The sequence below is a fragment of the Nothobranchius furzeri genome, chromosome 12 (genome assembly GCF_043380555.1).
Source record: "Nothobranchius furzeri strain GRZ-AD chromosome 12, NfurGRZ-RIMD1, whole genome shotgun sequence".
In the NCBI taxonomy this organism is placed as follows: domain Eukaryota; kingdom Metazoa; phylum Chordata; class Actinopteri; order Cyprinodontiformes; family Nothobranchiidae; genus Nothobranchius; species Nothobranchius furzeri.
The window spans coordinates 54,080,246-54,102,265 of record NC_091752.1 but is presented as its reverse complement, the minus strand read 5'-3'; the positions used below and the strand labels follow the sequence as shown (position 1 = coordinate 54,102,265).

At 43.2% G+C, this 22,020-nt stretch overlaps 1 protein-coding gene across 7 annotated transcripts in view; it reads left to right on the top strand.

Annotated features, from left to right (window-relative positions):
- The window catches only part of septin9a (septin 9a), a 114,558-nt gene extending 94,454 nt beyond the window's left edge, over positions 1–20,104 (top strand). For all 7 annotated transcript variants that reach the window (XM_015945752.3, XM_054750527.2, XM_015945758.3 and 4 more), the window contains 9 exons: positions 9,486–9,695; positions 15,217–15,345; positions 15,498–15,579; positions 15,693–15,830; positions 16,845–16,962; positions 17,345–17,440; positions 17,522–17,618; positions 18,694–18,745; positions 18,986–20,104. In XM_015945752.3, the coding sequence (XP_015801238.3) occupies positions 9,486–9,695; positions 15,217–15,345; positions 15,498–15,579; positions 15,693–15,830; positions 16,845–16,962; positions 17,345–17,440; positions 17,522–17,618; positions 18,694–18,745; positions 18,986–19,127 (1,064 nt within the window). In that variant the 3' untranslated portion in view covers positions 19,128–20,104. The remainder of the gene's footprint in view (positions 1–9,485; positions 9,696–15,216; positions 15,346–15,497; positions 15,580–15,692; positions 15,831–16,844; positions 16,963–17,344; positions 17,441–17,521; positions 17,619–18,693; positions 18,746–18,985) is intronic.
- The last annotated feature ends 1,916 nt before the right edge of the window (positions 20,105–22,020 follow it).

Below are 22,020 nucleotides of genomic sequence, written 5' to 3'. Positions count from 1 at the left end.
ATTAGAAGTTGCTTTTACTGTGTTTTCATTTAAATGTGTACTTCTACTAGTGTGTGTGCTTACAGAGGAGATACTGCTTCCCTTTTTGGATTAGTGTTTGACTTTTTATTGCCATCATTTTATCACTTAGTGTTTCTGACAGTGACATGCTGCTAAATGTTTGCACACACCTCACAGTTTGTTGTTATTGATTCTTCTTGCTAAATGGGAAACATTATTTTCTTTTCTCATCAGAGACTTGCTATCAAGCTTTTACCAAAAGAAGGTCGAGGATTGTTTTGTTAACCCAAATTCAGACGGAGTTTCTCCTGGAGTTTATTGTTCCCCCTACTCTGCTGTCTCATCTTTCAGCCATTGTTGTCAGAGCTCTTGTGGTGTGTTTATTTGTGGGCCTCAGCGGTGCGTCGTCCAGGCGGACCTGGACAACACGAGGCATCACTGTCTCTCAGAATATAAAGATGTTGGAAACTGCTAACCTCCTCTCACCTCTAATTTTCCTGCACACACACTTTTACACACACACACACACACACACACACACACACACACACACACACACACACACACACACACACACACACACACACACACACACACAGCTGTTAAAGGCTGCACTGGCGAGGCCCACTGGGGACTGATAGGTGAGAGAGTTGATGACCTTTTATTCACTCGGCCACTCAACAGTCTATCTTTATCTTCTGGATCCTGGTCTCCTTTGTTCTTCTCCGTGTTTTAAAATGGAAGTGGGTCAGCTGAGAGATAATGCATCCTCTGTGGAATTTAGTGTCACGTATTTGTAATGCAGAACATTTCATGAATGCAGCCAGAGCTCTCTGATAAATTGCTACGGTTTCACATCTGTAGCCTGACGTACATTCTTAGAATAGGTCAAGCTCTTCAAACGGAGCACAGTAGCTTTTAGTGTTTGTGATGATTCAAAATCAGAGGAATTAAGGCTTGTGCGGTGGCATGTATGGAAACAACCTCAGTGTAAATGTGTTTAGCTACAGTTATATCGAACACCTTTGGCAGATGGTGTTTAAAACTCAGGCTGTGCATTTTTCAACTGTTGCAAAGGACTCTAGATAGGTGGTACACTTCCTGGTCCGGTGAGCCAAACGCCACAATGTCTTGCTCTAGCAGGACACACTGAAGTAAACTCACCTAAAGCATAGGTCACTGAAAGCCGATGGATACCTAAGACAACAACGACTACAGAAGAAGCACCACTGTTAACACTTCCTTTATTAGTCTCTGAACCCAACAATCGCGTGTAGCCTCCATTGTTGCTAATACTGCTAATGCAACTCTCGCACTGTACCGTTGTCACCAGTTGTTTGCATCACTCCCTGGGTTAGTTTTCATTGGTCAACTGCAGACTGGAGTCGTGGGGTTTCTGACATTTCCTGAGGTCTAAATTTGCTCATGAGAGTGCTCACGAAGCCGGTCCATTCACTCCGGACGCCCACAGACCTGCAATCCTCACGTTCACCGGTTTGGTCATGATTCTGTTCACCATGAGAGAATATGACATCACCAAGATCCCAACGACACACGTTGGTCTTGGCTGCGTTGGGACTAGCCGTTAGCTCATCAGTTGGATGTAATCTATATACTAACACGCCCACATGCAGGATTGCACTTAGAATATCTGCCAGGCTTAGTCCACTTTACCATGGAGTCATGGGGAAACGACTGGTGAGGAGACTAAAATAATATAATAATGATGGTGGAGTCAGTTATCTCAGCTATTGATTTATGAAATATAATGAACCAATGACGTTGCAGATAACTCCTCTGTAGTTTCACCCTCTGGGTGTAATTTGAACAAGTTCAGTCTTGACTTTTGTTTCTGGGTCGGTCACCGTCCATAAATACTCGTCCTGATGAACAGAACCTGAGCAGCACCCTTTCCACACATGGAGGCTGTCTTTGTGTCCAAGAACCAAAAGGGGTGTGTGTGTGTGTGTGTGTGTGTGTGTGTGTGTGTGTGTGTGTGTGTGTGTGTGTGTGTGTGTGTGTGTGTGTGTGTGTGTGTGTGTGTGTGTGTGTGTGTGTGTGTGTGTGTGTGTGTGTGTGTGTGTGTGTGTGTGTGTGTGTGTGTGTGTGTGTGTGTGTGTGTGTGTGTGTGTGTGTTACCTCACAATCTAAACAGTGAAACAATTGTTACTGGTTGCCTCGGAGACTTTTAGCTTTTATTGTCTTGACACTGGAAGTTGTCCTCATAGATTGTTTAAATGTACTTTAACCCCCAGAGACCCATGGTTGTAATATTACAACATCAGATTTAAGTCTACAAAAATAAACCTTCCCCATTTTTTTTCTTTTTTAAAACCACATTTACATTGCTAATAGGTCCTATTGTTCAGTTCTGCAACACTATTGGCTGTTAAAATGTGTAAATAGGCCCGTTTATCTGGCCTCCTAGAACAACATGTGAAAGGTTATAAAAAGATTTTGCAGTTGTTTTCTAAATTTGGGTTTCTGGGGGTTTAAGTCGTAACACAAATATCGATATTAGAAGAGGAGCGTACCTGGTGATATCAGACTGGAAATAAAAAGTCTCACTTAACCTTTTTGAAATCCCATCTCAAGCGTAGAAAGATTTCTAGACTGTGTTTAAAAGGGTTTTAGTCTGTTTGGTGTGTACGGGACTTCTTCTGGGACGTGAGACATTTGTCTGCACATGTGTTGAGGTCAAATGTGTGTGAGAACGGAGGTCAGATCCCTGATCCGTGTGACCTCCAGGACCAACGCTGTGACAGCCAACCATTCCACAGATATATTTTGACCCATTTACTAAAGTAAACACCGTCACAGCCTGGCTAACTGCATCAGCGTCATCTTTCACTGAGCTCCTAAACGTAATTAGAAGACAGGCTGCAAAAAGAAACTTGGAAATCTGGAGATGTTGTTCCGCTTCAGGGTAGAATATTTCTACAAAGCATAGAAATCCACACAGCTGCGTTTATGCCGGGAATGTTGAGCTGCAGCTGAATTGCTTTCCATAATTATAGATGTTGAGATAGAAATTACTCAAATGAGTCTTGGACTGGTTTGTCGTTCCTGTGTAGACTCGTGTGTTTGTAATGTACATTGATTCATACGAATCTTTCAGAAAATGCGCACAAAACCTCAGCAAAAGCTGAGGGGCAGTTTCCTTGGTGTCAGAGGAGCCTAAAGACAACAGTCCTCTTGTCTCCTGTTACAGTTTGAAGACCAAATGCATTCCTTTGGTGATCTAGACCAACATGTGGGCTTTTTACTGTCGTTACAGCAATTAGCATTTCTCAGCTTTTGGGGAACGCAACACCCAGCCTCCGATACGGCTTTTCAAACATGAATAAAATAAAATAAAATACATCCCAGGATATGAAGACTTAATGAGCTGGGCTCATGGTCTAGTTCCAGGTGATGCGAGGGTCCGGTTAGATCCTGCTGGTCAAAGGGCGTCTGCTAGATGATGGGAACTCAGCCGTGCTGCACCAACAGTGACTTTAATAACACAACAGGCCATGTTTGCTCATCGTCTACCCTAATTCCCCTTTTTTATTAAGAGATCCACCGTCATGTTGGGGGATACGTCTGCGTTAGCATGCTTGTTTACAGTCTGATGTTTAAATTGGTTTTGCGCTGGAGGGGCTGGTAGAACTCCAGTTTTAGTGAATACGGTTGGGTTTGGACTCTTTCCTGTGAGAAGGCTGCAACCCAGGAGCATTTCAGAGTTAGTGTCACTCAGCATAATTTGCTGCAGCTCACACACACGTCCCAAGAAGCATCTGCGTCTCCTTCAAAACAAAACCAGCAGTGTGAGAGTGAGACCCAAATGCAAACCTCCTTTCTCGTGTCTGGGATTGTAAATGAAGTTCTGGAGGAAGTAGATGGTTACAAGTGGAGCTCACAAAACAGATTTTAAAGGATTAGGCCTCAGATGTGTGTTTGATTCAGAGTTCCATGCAAGAAATTAAGAAACGAGATCTGGATCAATTTTCATTTATCTACTAAATAATGTGTCGTGAAAAAACGTGTATGATTGGATAAAAAGTAGATATGAAGAACAACGATATGCAAACTGCGGCTTAATCTGCTATCAAACTTGTGTGATTAAAGATCACTGTCAAAGGATCTCTCATCAGACTTTAATGAGAAGAGATGTAGCCTAAAAGTGATCTTCATTTAATATCAGTTCTGTTATTGTAAACCAAACCGTAGAAAACATGACTCGTTTAAAACACTTAAAAGCTTTAAAAAAGGAAGTAACTTAGCAGGAGCGGATTTTATGGCTCCAGTAAGTAACCGAGGCTTCCACTCTGGATTCCTTTCCTGTGATTCAAGCCCGTTTGGGTCAAACCTCTGGTTTGTTAGAAGAGTAACATCAGTGCAGCTCCTTCCCAAACAAAACTGGACCCTGACCTCTGACCTGCTCGCTATGCTGTCGAGATCAGCACGTTGGACAGCTGAGCACGGCTCAGTGGCTTTGGCCTCGCTGCCATCAAACCGTCCCTGCTCCAGGTTTTTGGTTGTTTCTGTGACTTTAGTGAAAATCGAGCACTCAGTGTCTTTAGTTAAAAAATCTGTTGACATCCTGGTTTGGAGACCTGCGTGTAGTTAGGGAGGAATGCCTCGGGCCAAAAAGTGGAATAAATCACCAACTCAACTGTCCTCACAGTCTTTCCTTTTTCCTCCCCCTCCTCTGTTTTACATGCTTTCCTGTGTCCTCCTTTTCCCAACCTTTATCTTTTTCTTCCTCCCCTCACTCGATGGCCCTCTTCCTTTTTGCCTCTTCTCTCTATCTCGTTCCTATCCTCACATTTCTTTCTTCGCACTTTTCCTCTCCCTGTTTTTGTTTCCTGTCTTTTTAGTGGGTTTGGAAGAATTCTGACTGTATTTGCTCAAATCTAAGAAATCCAATCCAGCTGGAAACGACAACAGAAAGAAAACTATTGTCACGTAATAGAAAACAGCTAGACAGCAAGTCCAAGAAGCCGCCCTCTTCTTTCCAATGGCTGAAGTCAATTATGTTCTCTTACGTAGTTCGGAGTAAAGCTCCAGAGTTGCATGCAATATGAGATAAACACCCTTTGAAAGCACTTCTGAGTTCTTATTCTTCCTCCTACTGGTTGAAAACGGAATGACAACTGTCGCAAACAACCCTCCAGCAGCCTGCTGTAGCAACAAGCTAATGCTAACACACGCTAACTAATACTGAAAAAGTGACAAAGTAGAAAGATCTGCACAGTTGGACAAAGATATATTACTTACAAATCCAGTAGCAACAAAGCTAGGTCACCATCAGTCCATGATTTTGTAGTTCCTTGAAATTGGTGTAGGCCGCGCCTATGTTCACTCTGCTTTTAGCTCTTTGAGTCACCTTCAGAAATATTACTCTCACTTTTACCTCCAGGCTCCTCTATGATGCCAACAAAAAGCAAAACTCTTCTTGATCTTTTTATTGATTGTTGGTGAGCTGAAAAAGCTTACTGCTAGCCTTTATATTAGCTACTGGCACAGTAAACGGCCATTGTCGTAAGCAGGTAGAGACCTCCTACTCCTGTTGCCAGTCATACCACAAAACTGTTGAGCCTGGTTTATGCGTCCGCGAGGTCCGCATGACTCCTCGTGGCTAAATAACATAATTTTAGCAACCACGCCCTCTCCACGGTCTCCTCCGGCCCAAAGTTTCCGCACCGTGCAACTAGGAAATTTTCTAAACACGAGGATGGTCCTGCGTGGAAACACATGGCAGACTGGCAAGCGCTCTTAGTGGCAGAGGTTTGTAAGTACTTACATCTTTGATTCGGTCTTTAAAGATCACCGCAATCAAAATATTGTTAATAATTGTTGTCACTGTCGGAAAAGATGAAGACACAATGAAAGAATGTTGTAAACGACATTGATTTCTACCTCTAATATAGTGTAGTGTTGTATGCCGTAGAGCCCCATGCCGCCCCCTACAGACTGGGAGAATATTGGCTCATAGGGGAGACGAGCTGCAGGAATGAAACGCTTCAAGTTCTGACGCGCGTCTCGTTCCCGTGTGGGATGTACATGCGTCAAGCATAAACCAAGCTTTCAGCGCAGTTTCTGGTCAGCTGAAGGCTGCAGAGTGCTGTCTAATGAAACTAGTCAGGTTTCTGGCTTAAGGACCACTGAAACCAGTTTGAAAGCAATAACTCTTTAGTTCAATGGTGATGATTTAGGAAACGTGCCTGAGTTTTTTTAACACGTTTATCAAATCAAAAAAGGCTTCCTACCTAAAAATGTAAGTGGAAGTTTTAAAATGAGATATTTCCCCACTTTATTGACTTGTTTCATTAGTGTGATTGATGCACAGATCAAAGGAATCGTCCCCCCCCCCCTCCCAAATTCTTCAAAAATCCAGAGTCAACCCCCATCTGATCATGGATCATTTATCCAAAATACAAAATAGTTAACATGACAATCTCATCAGAATATTCATGATATCATTCTGAATACTTAAAACAATTCCAACATTGTTTTAAGTTTATGTTGGATCTTATATCGCTTTTTAGTCGAGCTTTTCCAGCAGTTGTAGTGTCCAGCAGCTGCTGAGCCTTCAAAGTAAGACAGTTTAATATGTGCAGACTTGGGTCAGATGCTGCTGAGATGTCCTACACTTTCTGGTTTGACTGTCGGAACAGCGGCTCAGAGTGAGGATGCTTCACTCAGACTCACACGCTTGTATCAACACTTCTACCGCCTGAGACTCAATGTTTACTGGAGTTGGCGACAGCCGACAACCTGTGATGAGCGTGGTTTATTCTGACTGTCGAGTAGACAGTTTCCCACCGTCATTTATCCGGGGCTCTGTGGCTCTTTTGTGTTTTGGATGTTTGCTGACTTGTTTACGGTGTTTGACTCTGTTTGGACTTGGAGAAAATTAGTGTTTTGCATTCATGAAGGACAGGAAACAAAGCCTGAAGATGGGCTAAGACTAAGGTGACTAGTTGGAAGAGCAAGGTTTTGCTTGCTGTTTGGTTACAAGCCTCTCCCAGATGTTTCCTAGCATTCCTCTCACAAAGGTAAGGGTGGCTGCACATGGGTCCTGGACAGCCACAGCGACTCTGCAGCCAACTTTGGTCTTAAGTTTTTTTTTTTTTTTTTTTTTTACATTTATTCAGAATTTAAGAGACTCGACAGGAAATTTGAGAAACCTCAAAATGTTTTGAGATGCTTTGGAAACTTTTAGGAAACCTGAAGGGAAATAAGCAGAAGGCTGATGGGATCCTGACGGCTCTGCTCTGTGTTTGGTAGCAGCATCGCGGCGGTGATTTCATTCACTTTCTTTAGTCGTTTTAGGGGTTATTTCGGGTTGGTGTGTTACTGATTGTTAAACTAGACCTGCTGCGTGTTGATAGAATACATTTTGTGTTTATTGTTCTTTAAATTGGACTTTATTTCAGGAAGTCCTCCTTCCAGATGCAGCTGTACATGAAGTTAGTTAGATGCAGGTCAGTTCGCACAATAGCAACAATTATTTTATCTTAAATACAATAAAATTACGACCGCTCCGCTTGTTTTAGATATTCACTCGTTCTCTCAAGATTTTTGGAGGTTTTTTAGGTTTTCGTTTAAGCAGCAGTTTGGTGACAAGTCAGTAAAATAAAGACGTTATTTTATCTCGTCTGATTTTTCTTTTTTTAAAACATGTCAAGCTGACATTTTGAGGTTTCTGGTACCACTCGGGACCAGTTGTTTCAGTCCTACCTGTCAAAGATCAGCTCTGCCAAGATAAAAAAGAAAGAAAACCAAGGAGATAAAGATGTTTAAACTAAAAGCCAGCTAAGGAAGAAAGGGAGGGAGGAGGAAAAGGACAATCAAAGAGGAGGTATGAGAACAAGGGAGGTGCAGGGAGGTGGAGGGCATGGAGTCACAGCAAGCTGCTGACAGACTGCTGGAACAGGATGGGGAAGTGGTAAAGGAGAGCTGCTTCCATAGGTGGGTCTCCATGACACACGGATTCACACAAAGGGCCACGTTATAGAGCTAAGACTCCGCGTTTTAGATTTCCACAGAGATGTTATTTTAACTTTTCTCTTTCATTAATCAAAGCAAGGTCAGGGTGAAGCGTGTGGTTGTTCCTGCTGGTTTAGATTAGATGTCTGGACTTCTTCAGCCTACAGTTACTGACCAAATCTCCAGTAATCTGAATTTATTAGTGTTTACTCGTCCGTGTGTGTGTGTGTGTGTGTGTGTGTGTGTGTGTGTGTGTGTGTGTGTGTGTGTGTGTGTGTGTGTGTGTGTGTGTGTGTGTGTGTGTGTGTGTGTGTGTGTGTGTGTGTGTGTGTGTGTGTGTGTGTGTGTGTGTGTGTGTGTGTGTGTGTGTGTGTGTGTGTGTGTGTGTGTGTGTGTGTGTGTGTGTGTGTGTGTGTGTGTGTGTGTGTGTGTGTGTGTGTGTGTGTGTGTGTGTGTGTGTGTGTGTGTGTGTGTGTGTGTGTGTGTGTGTGTGTGTGTGTGTGTGTGTGTGTGTGTGTGTGTGTGTGTGTGTGTGTGTGTGTGTGTGTGTGTGTGTGTGTGTGTGTGTCGGGTTTCAGCCTCCCATTAACAGGACAGTAACACTGCAGGATGAGTGGTGGAACCGGAGGCCCCCCTGAAGGGAGCAGGTATAAACACAGCAGAGGTAATTCTTCACCTCTAACAGATCTTCAGTGATGTCCTTCATGCACACGCTTCAGTGAGAGGATCCAAACTCGTAAACAAACGTACATTTGCAGGCGTCCCACAGATTATCACAACGAGCTGGTGTAAAACCTAGATCACGTACTCTAAATGTTTTCTCTTGAGCCAGTGTTGTGACAGAACCTGTGCTGCTAGAATCAGACTTTTTTATTAGGATTGGTCATTTCTGTCAGGAAAACCACAAGTTTCCTTCTATCGTAATAACATTGATGTGGCTTGGAACCAGCTGCAGCTGCAGTCCGACAAATATGAACAAAAACAATCCAGGTTTGGTTTCAGACAGCGGGGACAGCATCATGACCACACCTGTGACCTGAGTAAAGGTCTTCAGTAACTGGTGATGTAAACCTGAAGCCTGACTGGCGTCAGCGTGGCGTCATGGAAGGACTGTCAGCGTTTCCTGGTGAACTGTTCCCACGAGTTTCTCAGTGGTTTACTTGTTTACATTTCCTTTATTTATTCAGATCTTTAGAGTTCTAGTAGTGTAGAGGGACTTTTTCATGGATTTTGTGGTAACCCTAACCCAAACACCTGCATGTTTTCCGCTTCAACACACCAGAATAAAATGGTTAAATTGCCTCCACTGCTTGTAAAGCTCTACAGAAACATGTTTACAACTCATACATGTGATACAGGACTTGTTAAAGCACAGGGACCTTTAAAACGTGAAATATATGACCCTTTGGTACTTACTGCATCGATGCGACTCGTTTTTGAGTCCTTTTCTCCATATCAGTGTTTAATCCATCCATTAAGCTTTTGTCTCTCTTTCTATGTTCACCCAGGACCAGAAGTGTTTCCTAGGACCAGCAGCAGTGCCATGTCTGAGGCGGTGGTGCCTGACACCATGGTGTCCCCAGTGGTGGGCAGTCTGTATGGGGAGAAGACCAGCAGCCCCGTGGTGGACTTCAGCTACGTGGGCATCGACGCCATTCTGGAGCAGATGAGGAGGAAGGCCATGAAGCAGGGTTTTGAGCTCAACATCATGGTCGTTGGTAGGTTGCGTTTAATGAATCTGGAGTTAGGCTGACTCTGGTTTTAAAGCACTTTCTATTAGGGTTAATTAAAAAGAGAGGAGGATTTTCTCCATTAGGGTTAAAAAATATCTCAAAGTCAGGATTCAGTTTTTTATTCTGGAGTAAAAAATGTAAAAAAAATTTTTTTGTTTCCACAACTACAACATTTGTTAACAGGACAATAAAAGTATTTCCAGTTTTCTCTTTCCTGCATTGCGCCATCCTCTCATGCCCACATTTAGTTTTATGTATGCATTTAAAAAAACACTTTTTCCTCTCAAACTTATATTTTTTCATCATCTTGTATTTGATCTAGCGCCTTCTAGAGTCCTGGAACCCCCCAAGGCGCTTTGCAACACAATCAGTCATTCACCCATTCACACGCTGGCGGGAATGAGCTACGATGTAGCCACAGCTGTCCTGGGCGCACTGACAGAGACGAGGTTGCCGAGCGCCGGTCCCTCTAACCCTAACCCTAACCCACCAGCAGGCATAGGCAGTTAAGTGTCTTGCCCAAGGACACAATGACAGCCGCAAACTGAGCGTGGCTCGAACCTGCAACCTTCCAATTACAGGGCTAGCACTTAATTCCTGTCCGTTGCCACAGCTTCTCGGACAGCTTCAGTCTGTTCCTTCTAATCAGGTTCTGGCTGAAAACCGAGGTCTCCTTCAGCAGCCACTCCCAGTAGGACATGAACCCGTGTCTTTCACTGAGTCCTCATCACTGTGGTCTGACACCTTTTTTAAACAGGAGCTATTTACACACACCTCAGCAGCAGCCATTAAACACACATCTTTAATGTGCGTCTCCTTGGGATAATGTCGCCCGGTGTCTCTAATTAAAACCGTTTCTGTTAGAAGCAGCCTCGGGGTTAGCATAAACATCTAAATAATTCTGTTTCCATGTTTGTTTGTTTTTTAGCAGGATAGACTGATGCTTTTAAATGTTTAATGAGCTCTCTGTCTGCAGAGTGCCACGGTTGATGGACTTCAAAGTATGTCAGAGCAGTCCTCTTTTGTTATGGACGTCTGTGTCATCTAGAACACACAAAGACCAGCTAAATAAGCAGGTTTCTGTTTTCTTCACTCCTGCTGGTCACTTCTAGCCTAGAAATCTAGACAAACCGTAGCAGTAGCTAAGTATAATTAGCTCCGCAGGTCGGTCTAGCCACACTTCACTGTTGCCTCAGCAGGTCTACCATTGGTTGGCTAAGTTCAGGCTGGGCCAATCACAGAGCTCTTTTTATAAAGAGACATTACGGCAGGCATAGCACCATTATAGCAGAGCTTCTGTTTTGTTTGTTTTGGGGGTTTTTTACGACGTGATGGCGCCAGCTCAGGAAATGCGCTAATTTGAAACAGCTTTTGCATCAACTTTGGGATGATTTAGACTTGGGGTGTTTCTCAATGTCAAGGCGCCTGGCCTTGCGAGACAATATCTTGCGAGGCCAGGCGCCTTGCTTACGAGGACACTGTCCTTCCTTAGTCAAAGAAAACAGTTAAATGGAACAGACTTGCATCACGTGACCGCGGCTTCCATGGCGGTCACGTAACGTTACGTGTCACGGGAGATAACGTTATATTTCATACGTATTAGTTTCAACATAAATATATAACGAGCCTTTTACTTTTTAAATTGTGTATATGTTTATTAAATTAAATATATAAGCAAGTTACTACCCGCTAGCCACCGAAGCTGCAACTACTAAGCAACTAACCAACAGATAACTTCTTTGGATCTAAAAAAAAAAAACATTTTAAATTATTTGACTTACTTTGAAACTTGAAATTTGCCCCTGAAGTAGCTGCCTGCTTCTGATCCGCCGTCCTTTTAAAAATACCGTGGTGTATTCTGGGTAATTTTTGACCAAGGCTAGGCTACAAAACACCGCCCGTGTATCCTTGCTCAGCTAGCTAAATGGCTAACAAGCGGAGAACACACACCTCGGTAGAACATGAACATTGGAACACGTCTTGGCGGCTCTGATGACATATCTCCTAGGCAACTGGGGTGGGGCCAAGACATCAAGGCGAGGTTCCTTGGCATTGAGAAACACCCCTGGACTTTTTTTTGAGTGAAGAGCAGATAGAAGAACTGAAGTCCTTTATTTAGAAAAAGGATGTATTTACTAGACCATCCCATAGAGACGTGGACTAAATAATTGGTACCCTTCGATTAATGAATGAAAAACCCACAAGGGTCACAGAAATAACTTGAAATAATAACAAATAAAAATTCTATGAAATATAACCAATGAAAGTCGGACATTGTTGACCATGCTTCAACAGAATTATTTAAAAACATAAAATCATTGAACAGGCCTGGAAAAAACCGATGGTACCCCTAACTTAATGATTTGTTACACAATCTTTTGAGGCAATCACTGCACCTCTGCAAGTATTTTGACCCTCTTCTCATGCTTCATTTTTCCATCTGCGAAAATGGGAAGTTCCATCTTTGTCTCATCTGTCCATAGGACATTCTCCTAGAAGCTTTGGGGATTGTCAACATGTAGTTTGGCATATTCCAGTCTGGCTTTTTTATGATTTGTTTTCAACAATGGTGTCTTACCAAACTGATAAAGCACTGTGATTGGCAGGGCCAGATTAACACTTCGTTGTACCCTGGGCAACAATATTCAAGGGCCCCATCATCACGACCCAAGGATCACCATAATATGGTCACATACAGAATATTTTACTGTAATATGCAGTAAATATACTCGATACTTGAATGCCTGACATCACGTAACCCACTCAGGGTAACCTTTGACCCACCTTGTGTGGACTGACCAATGAGGAGAGGGTCTTAACTTGAGGCCCTCTCTTCATTGGTCAGTCTGCACGAGACTGACTCTCAACTGACGTTCAGAGTCATAGACAGCGAAGCGTCTCTGTGCAGCGCAAAAGCTCGAGTGGACAGTTTGTTTAATATAGGGTGATCATATTTCCATTTCCATAAAAGAGGACAGGGGATCTGTGCCTATGATGTCACACTACGGCAACGCCACACAAACCACGTTGGGACCCATTTTTTTGTAAGAAGTAAATTAATATCAGATTCTACCAATAAAAGGGCTCTAAAACAATTCATATGTAAATATTTAGCATATTTACTGCAAAATCTCATTTTTCTGCTTCAGTGCTGCAACAAGGTTTTATTAATAATAAATTATTATACCTTTTGTTTTACTACAGCATCAGTACGCTTCCTGTGCACAGATTATTAAGGATGCTTGTTTCAGCTGTGAGATTAGACGATAGGATCAATGATAAAATAATTGTCACACACTCCGTGGAAACTTTCAGAGAATCCACAAATAGTGGCTTTCAAATGATTTTGTTACTTTTAGCAGGTTTAGAAAAGCAGCAGATGAGACAGCATGTCTGATAATTTAGTTCTTCATCTGATAATATTAGAACATGTCAGTAATGTCTGAGGGGCTTTTATAAGCACCATATAACTAACACTACTGGAGAGGGCATGAATTATACAGAGGCTTCTGGGGAGCCCAGTTATGGGGTGGGGTGGGGGGTGGGGGCATTTTGCCTTGGCCCCCAAAATGTCTTGAAACGGCCCTGGGTGTGTGACTGAGTTTTGAATGTATCAGATGTATAAATATGACATGTGTATAACTTATTGTTTTTTACTGGTAAAAACATGTAGTGGAGATAAATCTACCTACATTTTACTTTTCAACACTTTGTTTTGTTTTCTTGTTTTTATTCAACTGTTTTCCTGTCCTGTCTGTCTCTCGTCTTCCTGCATCTCCTCTTAATTCTCCAGAAAAACTGATGCTTGGATTCTTACTTTTTCACCTCACAAGTTACTTTTGAGCAGATCAAAGGGATCTCCTGACCGCAAAGCGGAGAGCGTGTTTCGATGCTGCGTCAGTGAGGTGAAATCACCGCAGCACAGGTGATGAGCTCCGCAGTGGCAGGGCGCTTCAGGCACAAATAAGACAGAAATTAGAGAACATGTGCGGACATGGACGATCATGTGTTCATTATAGTTTTTTGGTTGCGCCACTTTGAGAATGGACCGTGCGCTGGAAGCAGCTGCCTGGATTGCTGCACAAGAACGATCAGCACTGTGCCGCTCTCTGTGCTCTCTGCTCAAAAAAGTCCATAAATGATGTAATATAGGTAGAAAATGTTTTTCCGGCTCCCCTGGATGTGTAGGATATACAGCTCCCCCATAATTCGATCCCTGTTCCTGGATGAAAAGCCGGACATTTTCATCTACAAGAACCCCCAGTCCGGACGCCCGGACAGAGAGTGAAAGTGGACATGTCCGGGGAAAACGCAACGTACGGTCACCCTAGTCCTCATAAAGCGGGAGATTACAGATACAGTATTTTGCTTGAGCCCTTGCTGCCCTGGGCCCTTTGGAGTTCTTGGGCCCTGGGCAATTGCCCAGTTGCCCATATGGTTAATCCGGCCTTGGTGATTGGCCCATCAAGCCAATGGAGCGCTGTGATGGTGGTAGACCTGCTGAGGCTCTTATGGAGCTTGGCTAGACCGAACTGCAGGGCAAATTCTTTTTGCTTTGGCTACGATCTGTCTGGATTTTAAGGATATATATTTATTTCTCCGATTGCCCCGTTGACTGACTTCTCTAACGATGAAGATGTCACATTGTTCGTTGGTTCGATTGATCCTCATGCTTTCCACCTGTTGCATAGAAACAGTTTGAAAGGCAACTGTAGACTCCACCCCACAACCTTTTATCGCTGGGTTGTGGCCGGACTATATACACTGCCCGGACCCAAAAATTCGTAGCCAACTGGATTTAAATAAGCGAATGGGTAGGAGCCTCCTATTTATCTTTCAGCTGCAACAAGTTATTTAACCTCAACTGGTGCAATGAGTTGCTCCTCATTTTTTAAACAACCATGTGGAAAGACACATCGGGTAGTCTGTCTGTGTGAGAAGGGTCAGGTCATTGGCATCAAGCAGAGAAAATATCTAAGGAGATTGTAGAAATTGGGTTAATGGTTTTTTGGGCTGGGCTGTGTATTTATGTATAAAGGACGGCTTGCCAGGCTAGATCCCTTCTACATCTGCGTCAAACACATCAGCAACACTTAAAGTCAAGTTTGACCTTCTTGTGTTGATCCTTTTATGAGCTGAACCTTTTGGTGTTAGTTTCAGACAGAATGAGGGTCCAGAAGTAGGCATTAACTCAACCACAGGGTTCCTACGGGCTCCAGCTGTTGGGATCGTTTACCATGAAACGTGTTCAGATGGCTGCTTGTTTGAGAGTTCATGTTAATAAATCAGGAAGCTTCTGGAGTGTTGATGTAACCTGAAACTGAACTGTGAAGAGTTCACACTTCCCAAATGGCCACTCCAAACTCCTCCCTGATTAGCTCAAGTTAGCAGGAGGAAGCTGTAAGGAATGCTACAGGAGAGAGGGTGTTATGGTGGTAGTACGGTGTTACTGTTGATGTAAATGTTGGAGGATTTACTCTAGTGTTGTCTTCCTGTTTGCTCACAGGACAGAGCGGCCTTGGGAAGTCGACTCTGATGAACACACTTTTCAAGTCTAAAGTCAGCAGGAAGTCGGTGCTGGCCACGGCCCAGGAGAAGATCCCCAAAACTATCGAAATCAAGTCTATCAGTCATGGTAAACCCTCAGCAGCCTCGTTGTGCCGGTTTATCTTTGATTTCCTCTTAAATAAATAATGTCTTGGCTCGTTGATGCATCACGTTTAAAACCCTGCTGTAAATTTGTCACCATGCCCTCTGATTGGCCTCATCTGTGTTGCTGCTTGCCAGACGTTGAGGAAAAGGGAGTGAGAATGAAGCTGACGGTCATTGACACACCAGGGTTTGGAGACCAGATCAACAATGAGAACTGGTACCCCCCCTCCCCCGTAATCACATCAAGGCTAAGAGCTTTAGTCATACCACTAAATAATGTTTATCCTCCTATTTTCTGTCACCGATCTCCCGTACCATGGCATAACTCAGCTGGCAGCCCATCATGAAGTTCATTAACGACCAGTATGAAGCGTATCTGCAGGAAGAGATCAACATCAACCGGAAGAAAAGGATCCCAGACTCCAGAGTCCACTGCTGCATATACTTCATCCCTCCAACCGGACACTGGTACCAACACACACCTTAACCTGTGTGCAGATGTTTGTGTGGGACTAATTGGCTTCATTTATGCGACCTTTAAAAGGTCTTCATCGTCCGTCTGCTGTGGAAAAAAACAAAGTTGGATCAACTTCAGCGGCCTATTTTCACCCTGACTGTTGTTTACTCTCAGGTTTTGAAATATGATGAAGCTCTTGGTGATCCTTCATACTACACACACACACACCACACACACCACACACACACCACACACACCACACACACCACACACACCACACACACCACACCCACACACACCACACACACCACACACACACACACACACACACACACACACACACACACACACACACACACACACACACACACACACACACACACACACACGGAGTTGGATTCTTCCTGCCAGGCTCTGAAACAGAACAACGTCCCGAGTTTCTCCCTAGATTTTTTACAGATGCAAACATCTGGATCTGATTGAACAGCCTAATCTTCTCTGCCTTTCTCTCTTGGCTTGGTTATTGGAACTCAGGGGACTGGGGTTTACACACACACACACACACGCACGCGCACACACACACACACACACGTTGCCTCGGCACCATTTTTTCTAGGTAATTCCCAAAGCAGCTTCTGCTCAGGCTAAGTGACATCTGCAGTTTTGCATAAAACATTTGTGTGTGTGTGCGCGCGTGCGTGTGCAGGCGTGCATGCTTACATACAAGTTTTGCACTTTAGTTTGTTTTTGTTGTTTACTCTTAAGTGCATGAGACCTGCTGCTTGTGCCAGACTGCACTGCCTCTCAGAAACACGAGTCTTCTCAACCACCGATGCAGCGTTCATACACTCTTCTCTGTCTGCATGGTTAAGGGTCACTTGTGTTTCTGTTACATGCTGATTATTTTACTTTGTCTGACAGAATGTTGAGTAAATTCTGCCCCCTGGTGGAGAAGTCCTGCATCACAGTGTCATCACTGTTTGAATTCTTAACATTTCCTCTCATTTGTCCCCCGTCCCTCTCAGTCTGCGACCTCTTGATGTAGAATTCATGAGACGTCTCAGTAAGGTGGTCAACATCGTCCCTGTCATCGCCAAGGCAGACACGCTCACGCTGGAGGAGAGGGATTTCTTTAAGAAGAAGGTAGAGTTGGCTGTTTTCACTACTTCGTCCTCTCTGGTTGTCCCTACCTGTGCAGATTAAATCTGATTTATCGGGTTTGTCCTGAAGGATCGTGGGCTTTCCTGCTTGTTTTGTGTTCTCAGGTTTAAACCTCCATCTTCTGAGGCTGTTTATCATTTACAGGCTGAGATTAGAGACTAATCTCAACATTCTGGAGCAGATTAAAGTAAATCCCACTGAATGTGTTCACTGTAAAGATTCGTGAGTGTGTTTGGTGTGTCTGGGGACCAAATTAAGCTTGTTTGCTTAATTGCTTAAAAGGCCTCGGGCGGTTTTCTTTACAAACTGCGATGGGTTAAAGGCTCATTCTGTCTTATGTTTGATTTTTATTTCCTCTCATCAGATCAGGGAAGAGCTGCGAGCCAACGGGATTGATGTGTACCCTCAGAAGGAATTTGATGAGGATGCGGAGGACAGGATGATTAACGAAAAGATCAGAGTAAGGGCTTAATGTTTAAGCTTCAGTAAATGTGTGAAACGAGAATTTTTACCAATTTTATGTTGATTTCCTCTGGAGCAGGAAATGATCCCGTTTGCTGTTGTGGGCAGCGATCAGGAGTACCAGGTGAACGGGAGGAGGCTGCTGGGCAGGAAGACCAAGTGGGGAACTATTGAAGGTACAAGTTTGTCTAATAAGCAGAGAGAGGAGGTGTTTTTGTGTCTGAGGAGCTCAAAGTAGTTCACTAATGTCCCAAACAGAAAAATGGCATCACTGTGGCTCCTTGTCAGGATGAACTTCTCACACGTGGCTTTTGTCTACATAAGTCTGGGATTTGCCATCTACTGGCAGCGCTGGATTTAATATTTAATTGCGTCAGCCACTTGAGACGCCTCTGTGGCGAGTCTCCTTAAGGAAGTCTAATTTCCTGCAGCACGCCGCGTCTGGTTCTTCTGCCGCCGTTCTTATCTCTGCACAGCAGTTTCGCTGCATGGATTAGTGCAGGAGGTGAAAGGAGAGATGACGCGGGTGTCTCTGGGGTTCAACAAACAGGACAGCGTGGCTCCACCTAGTGGACTCTTCAGGAAACTCCACTAAAAACAACCTGGAAGCAACACACGCAGTTTATTAATTTAATAAATTGTAAGTCGCTTTGGATAAAAGCGTCTGCTAAATAAATAAACATAAACAAATAAACATTAACCCTTTGATGCATGAATTGCGAAATCTTCAACAATGATTTTTTAAACAACTTTTTTCATTCATCTTTAGCTGTGAATGAAACGAATTTCATATTTACATATTCTTTGTAACATTTAATTTACAAATAATTTATTACATGTCCACCTCAGTGGACAGCGTGCATTCTGAACATGCAATATGTTTGCTTGGCTTACTGAAGTACAAATGGAGGGGCTCAAATGCAATAAAGTCTTCAACAGCTGTGCTTAATAGTAAATATAAATAAATAACCATTTGAGTACCTGTCCACTGTAGTGACCGTTATGCATCATCCCTTATTGGGTTAGCAGACGGAGCTCAGTAAGTCAGAAGATTAAAAATGAGGTTATAACGCACACGAGGACACAAATACAGTAATGCACCACCTCTACTGCTAATAATAATAATAATAATAATAATAATAATAATAATAAATGCAAATGCAAACGTGATGTTTTATTTTTTGTTGGAATGCCAGATGAATTCCTCCAAACTTGTCTAACCTCTCGTCTTTTTTTGTCCCTCCTGTGAAGTTGAGAACATTGCCCACTGTGAGTTTGCCTACCTACGGGACCTCCTCATCAGGTGGGCAGCAAACATGAGTCCTTCCTGTATTTCGCTGGTATTTGTATGTGTATTGGTTTAGGAGTTAGTCGTAACTTCACAGGAAATCTTTTTTTAAACGAAAGGTGCGTTTTAGTCTCTTGGCGTTAAGCTAGAGTGCTTTTGCAGTTTGCAGAACTAAATTATAATCTGACCCAGATTGTTTTCAGTGTGTCGTGAATCAGCCCAGCCAAAACTGAAAAGGTACTTTTGTGTCTGTAGGACCCACATGCAGAACATCAAGGACATCACCAGCAGCATCCACTATGAAATGTACCGCGTGAGACGCCTCAACGAGAACAACACCGCGGTGGCTCACGCCAACGGCGTCCCAGAGCACCACCTGGCCGTCCACGAGATGTAAACACCACCCGCCCGCCTGCCGTTTGAAGCCTGTGGCGGCCACGCTTTGATCTTCCGTGACGGCCTTCTCGCCACTCCAGCTCCCACCTCACAGGTGGGGCAGAAACACGCCAGAGGGACTTTGTTTTTTAATGATGTCAGTTTGTGGCTGTTTTAACAACCTTTATGTTCTGTTTGTTCCTGACAAAGACGGAGAAGAGCTGTAGCTGCGTACACCTCTAACCGTTTAGACTCCTGGTGCCAAAAACTACCAAACAGGACCGACTTTTTCACTCAGTGCCTGATCTCTGTAAATCAGGGATTATTAAACTCGTCCACTTCTTTATTCAACTGTAACCTTTTAAACTCTGTTATATGGTTTTGTGCCGTAACAGAAGTCTGTGATCACTACATGCTGTTGGGAGAGGGTCAGGTCGTCGTTTCCCAGCATGCAACACGTTGGATCCAAACCGTTTCTGAGACAAAGCGCCGCTCCAGTCAGAGTAAAGGTTGTTTTGTGTTTGTGTTTTTACTCTAATGGCCTTTTAAATCCCCATTTATAAATGTTTATTAATAGAATTATCTTAAGTGTGATCTAAGATGAAAACGTATTTATGCACGTTTTAAAATGTGAATGTTTTCCATCCGCTGTGAGGCCCCCTCCTCCAGACTCTCCTGCTTCTAGGCCCACCTGCAGTGCCTTATTTATTGGAGAATGCTTCGCTAGCAAACTGGAAACGGAGCAGATTTGTGATTCCACCTTAAATACATTTAATCCTCTTGCCATTTATCTGGATAAATATCTAGTTTGTGATGAATCAGTTCACTTTCTTTTGTTTTCTTTACCAAAACGTACCGAGAGCCTCCCTCTCTGACGTATCCAATTCCCAAAGCTTTTATATTTCTCTTTGCTCTGTTCACTTTTGTACTTGTATTATTGTTAACAAATGTTCCTTTATCTTATTTTAAAGAAATAAAGATTGAAGATGTAAATAATGATTTATCGCACCGGTTATTTATTTTAACTTTATTTTCTCATCACCAGCTCAGAGCTGGCTGCAAACGCCGGTTTGGATCATTTCTGCTGCTTTGGACCCCCCCTCTCCCCCCGCGGTGTTTCACCACAGGTGTAATTCACTTAGCAGAGCACTTATGCTGTCATTAAGCCTTTTCTTGATTGGCTTCAAAAATCAATATGGCAGCCTGCTTTGGTCCGTGCACGGCTGATTAGCACTAATTACTTGAATGCATGAGTGCATCTTTTCTTTCTCAGTTAGGGAGAAGGCAGGAGAGCAGAACATCAGAGGAGTCTGGGTGAGGAGATGCTGATGCCAGCATCCTGAGGTCTGGAGCTGCAGAAGTTAAAAAGTTAACTAATATTTAATTTACTAGCGCAAGTTAACTTCAAAGGTACTTATGCTTATGCTATGAATAACTAGCTAAAACTTAATGGGCTTGTGCAAATGATCTCAAGAACCGCTGGGCAGATTTTATAGAAATCTTCAGAATCTGTTTAAAAATCTACAGCCAATTAATTTTACGAGCAAACCTCATTCAAGATGGCTGCCTGCCACAGCTAACCCCTTGTCGGCAAACACAAAACTGGTTCTAAGGCAGTTTTACGAGTATTCTGATGCCGTAGCATCTGGAGTCGGCCTCAGCACTTGGGATGTAATAAAATATCAATATATCGAAATATAACGATATTTAATCTAATGATACTGAATCGATATTTAAAGTAGTTTTTTGAATTTTTTTCATTGAGAATTTACATGAAAACATTTATTGTATATAATTTGTGTGCAATTCAAACTCCGCCCACTGGGTGGCAGCGGTTTTTACCACCTTTCTGACAGAACGGCCAGATTTCGATAACTCTGGGTGTGTCTTGGAAAAAAAATGTTCTGAATTTTTACATCATATTCAGCCAATAAAATCTGGCTTTTGTCTTTGCGTCATATCGTATCGGCTCCAGATTCCCGCCAACACACACCTTACTCAACACTGAAAGGTGAGATCGTTGTACCAAACTTTTACACTAAGATTTGGAGTAACCCTGTATGTTAGTGAAGCGTTCATCATTAATCAGCATAAAATGGACTTCCTGGGCCTTTCCAGTGGATGTGCAAGCATCTTGCATCGTCTGCACAGCAATTAGCTGCCGTTAAAGTGGGCAGGTGTGTTTCTGCCGCCCGCTAAGCGCCATGTTTTGGAAGCGTTCGAGATGCACCGCTTTGGCTTCAAGTCTATTTTTTTACGCACAACTTCTCCAGAACGCAAAACAGTAAGCGGTTCAGTTTGAGCCAGACAGGAAATCAAACACGAAAGCCGTGAAAGACATCTGAGTCACATGCAGATTTCCAGATACTTAACTAGCAAAGAAATTACGTAATTTCCTGGTAAACCTTCATAGGTGAGGTAGACGGAACAGATAATATACCACAGACGTTTTTGGGTACATGCTGCAATCCCTCTCCTTGCTTTTGTTCGTGTTAACTGCTAAAATGACTTTTGTGACCCTGCAGGACTAGCTGCGTGGAACATTTTAGCTGTTGTTTTGCATCTAAAAGGCTACTGGTGGGAAGGGACCTTGCCTTCTACTACCCTCTACTAACCGCAGCTTACGCATCCAGTGGAAATCCAGTGTTGGTTGGTGTTAAAACATCTTTAGGAGTTAAGTTAAATGTAAAATGGTTTAAGTGGACCTAATGTTTCATTATTGATCACTCCTTTGAGTCTAAATAAAATCTAAACTTGATAGCTTGTGCATGGACGTAATTTTCACTTTAGAAGTGGGGGGGGGGGCACGGGTGGGGGGAATCTTTACAGGCTTCAACACAAACGGTTGCTTTCCGCTTGGTCCTAGAGCTCAACCAGTGTCAATTTAATATAGTGTAATATTGTTTTTTGGATGG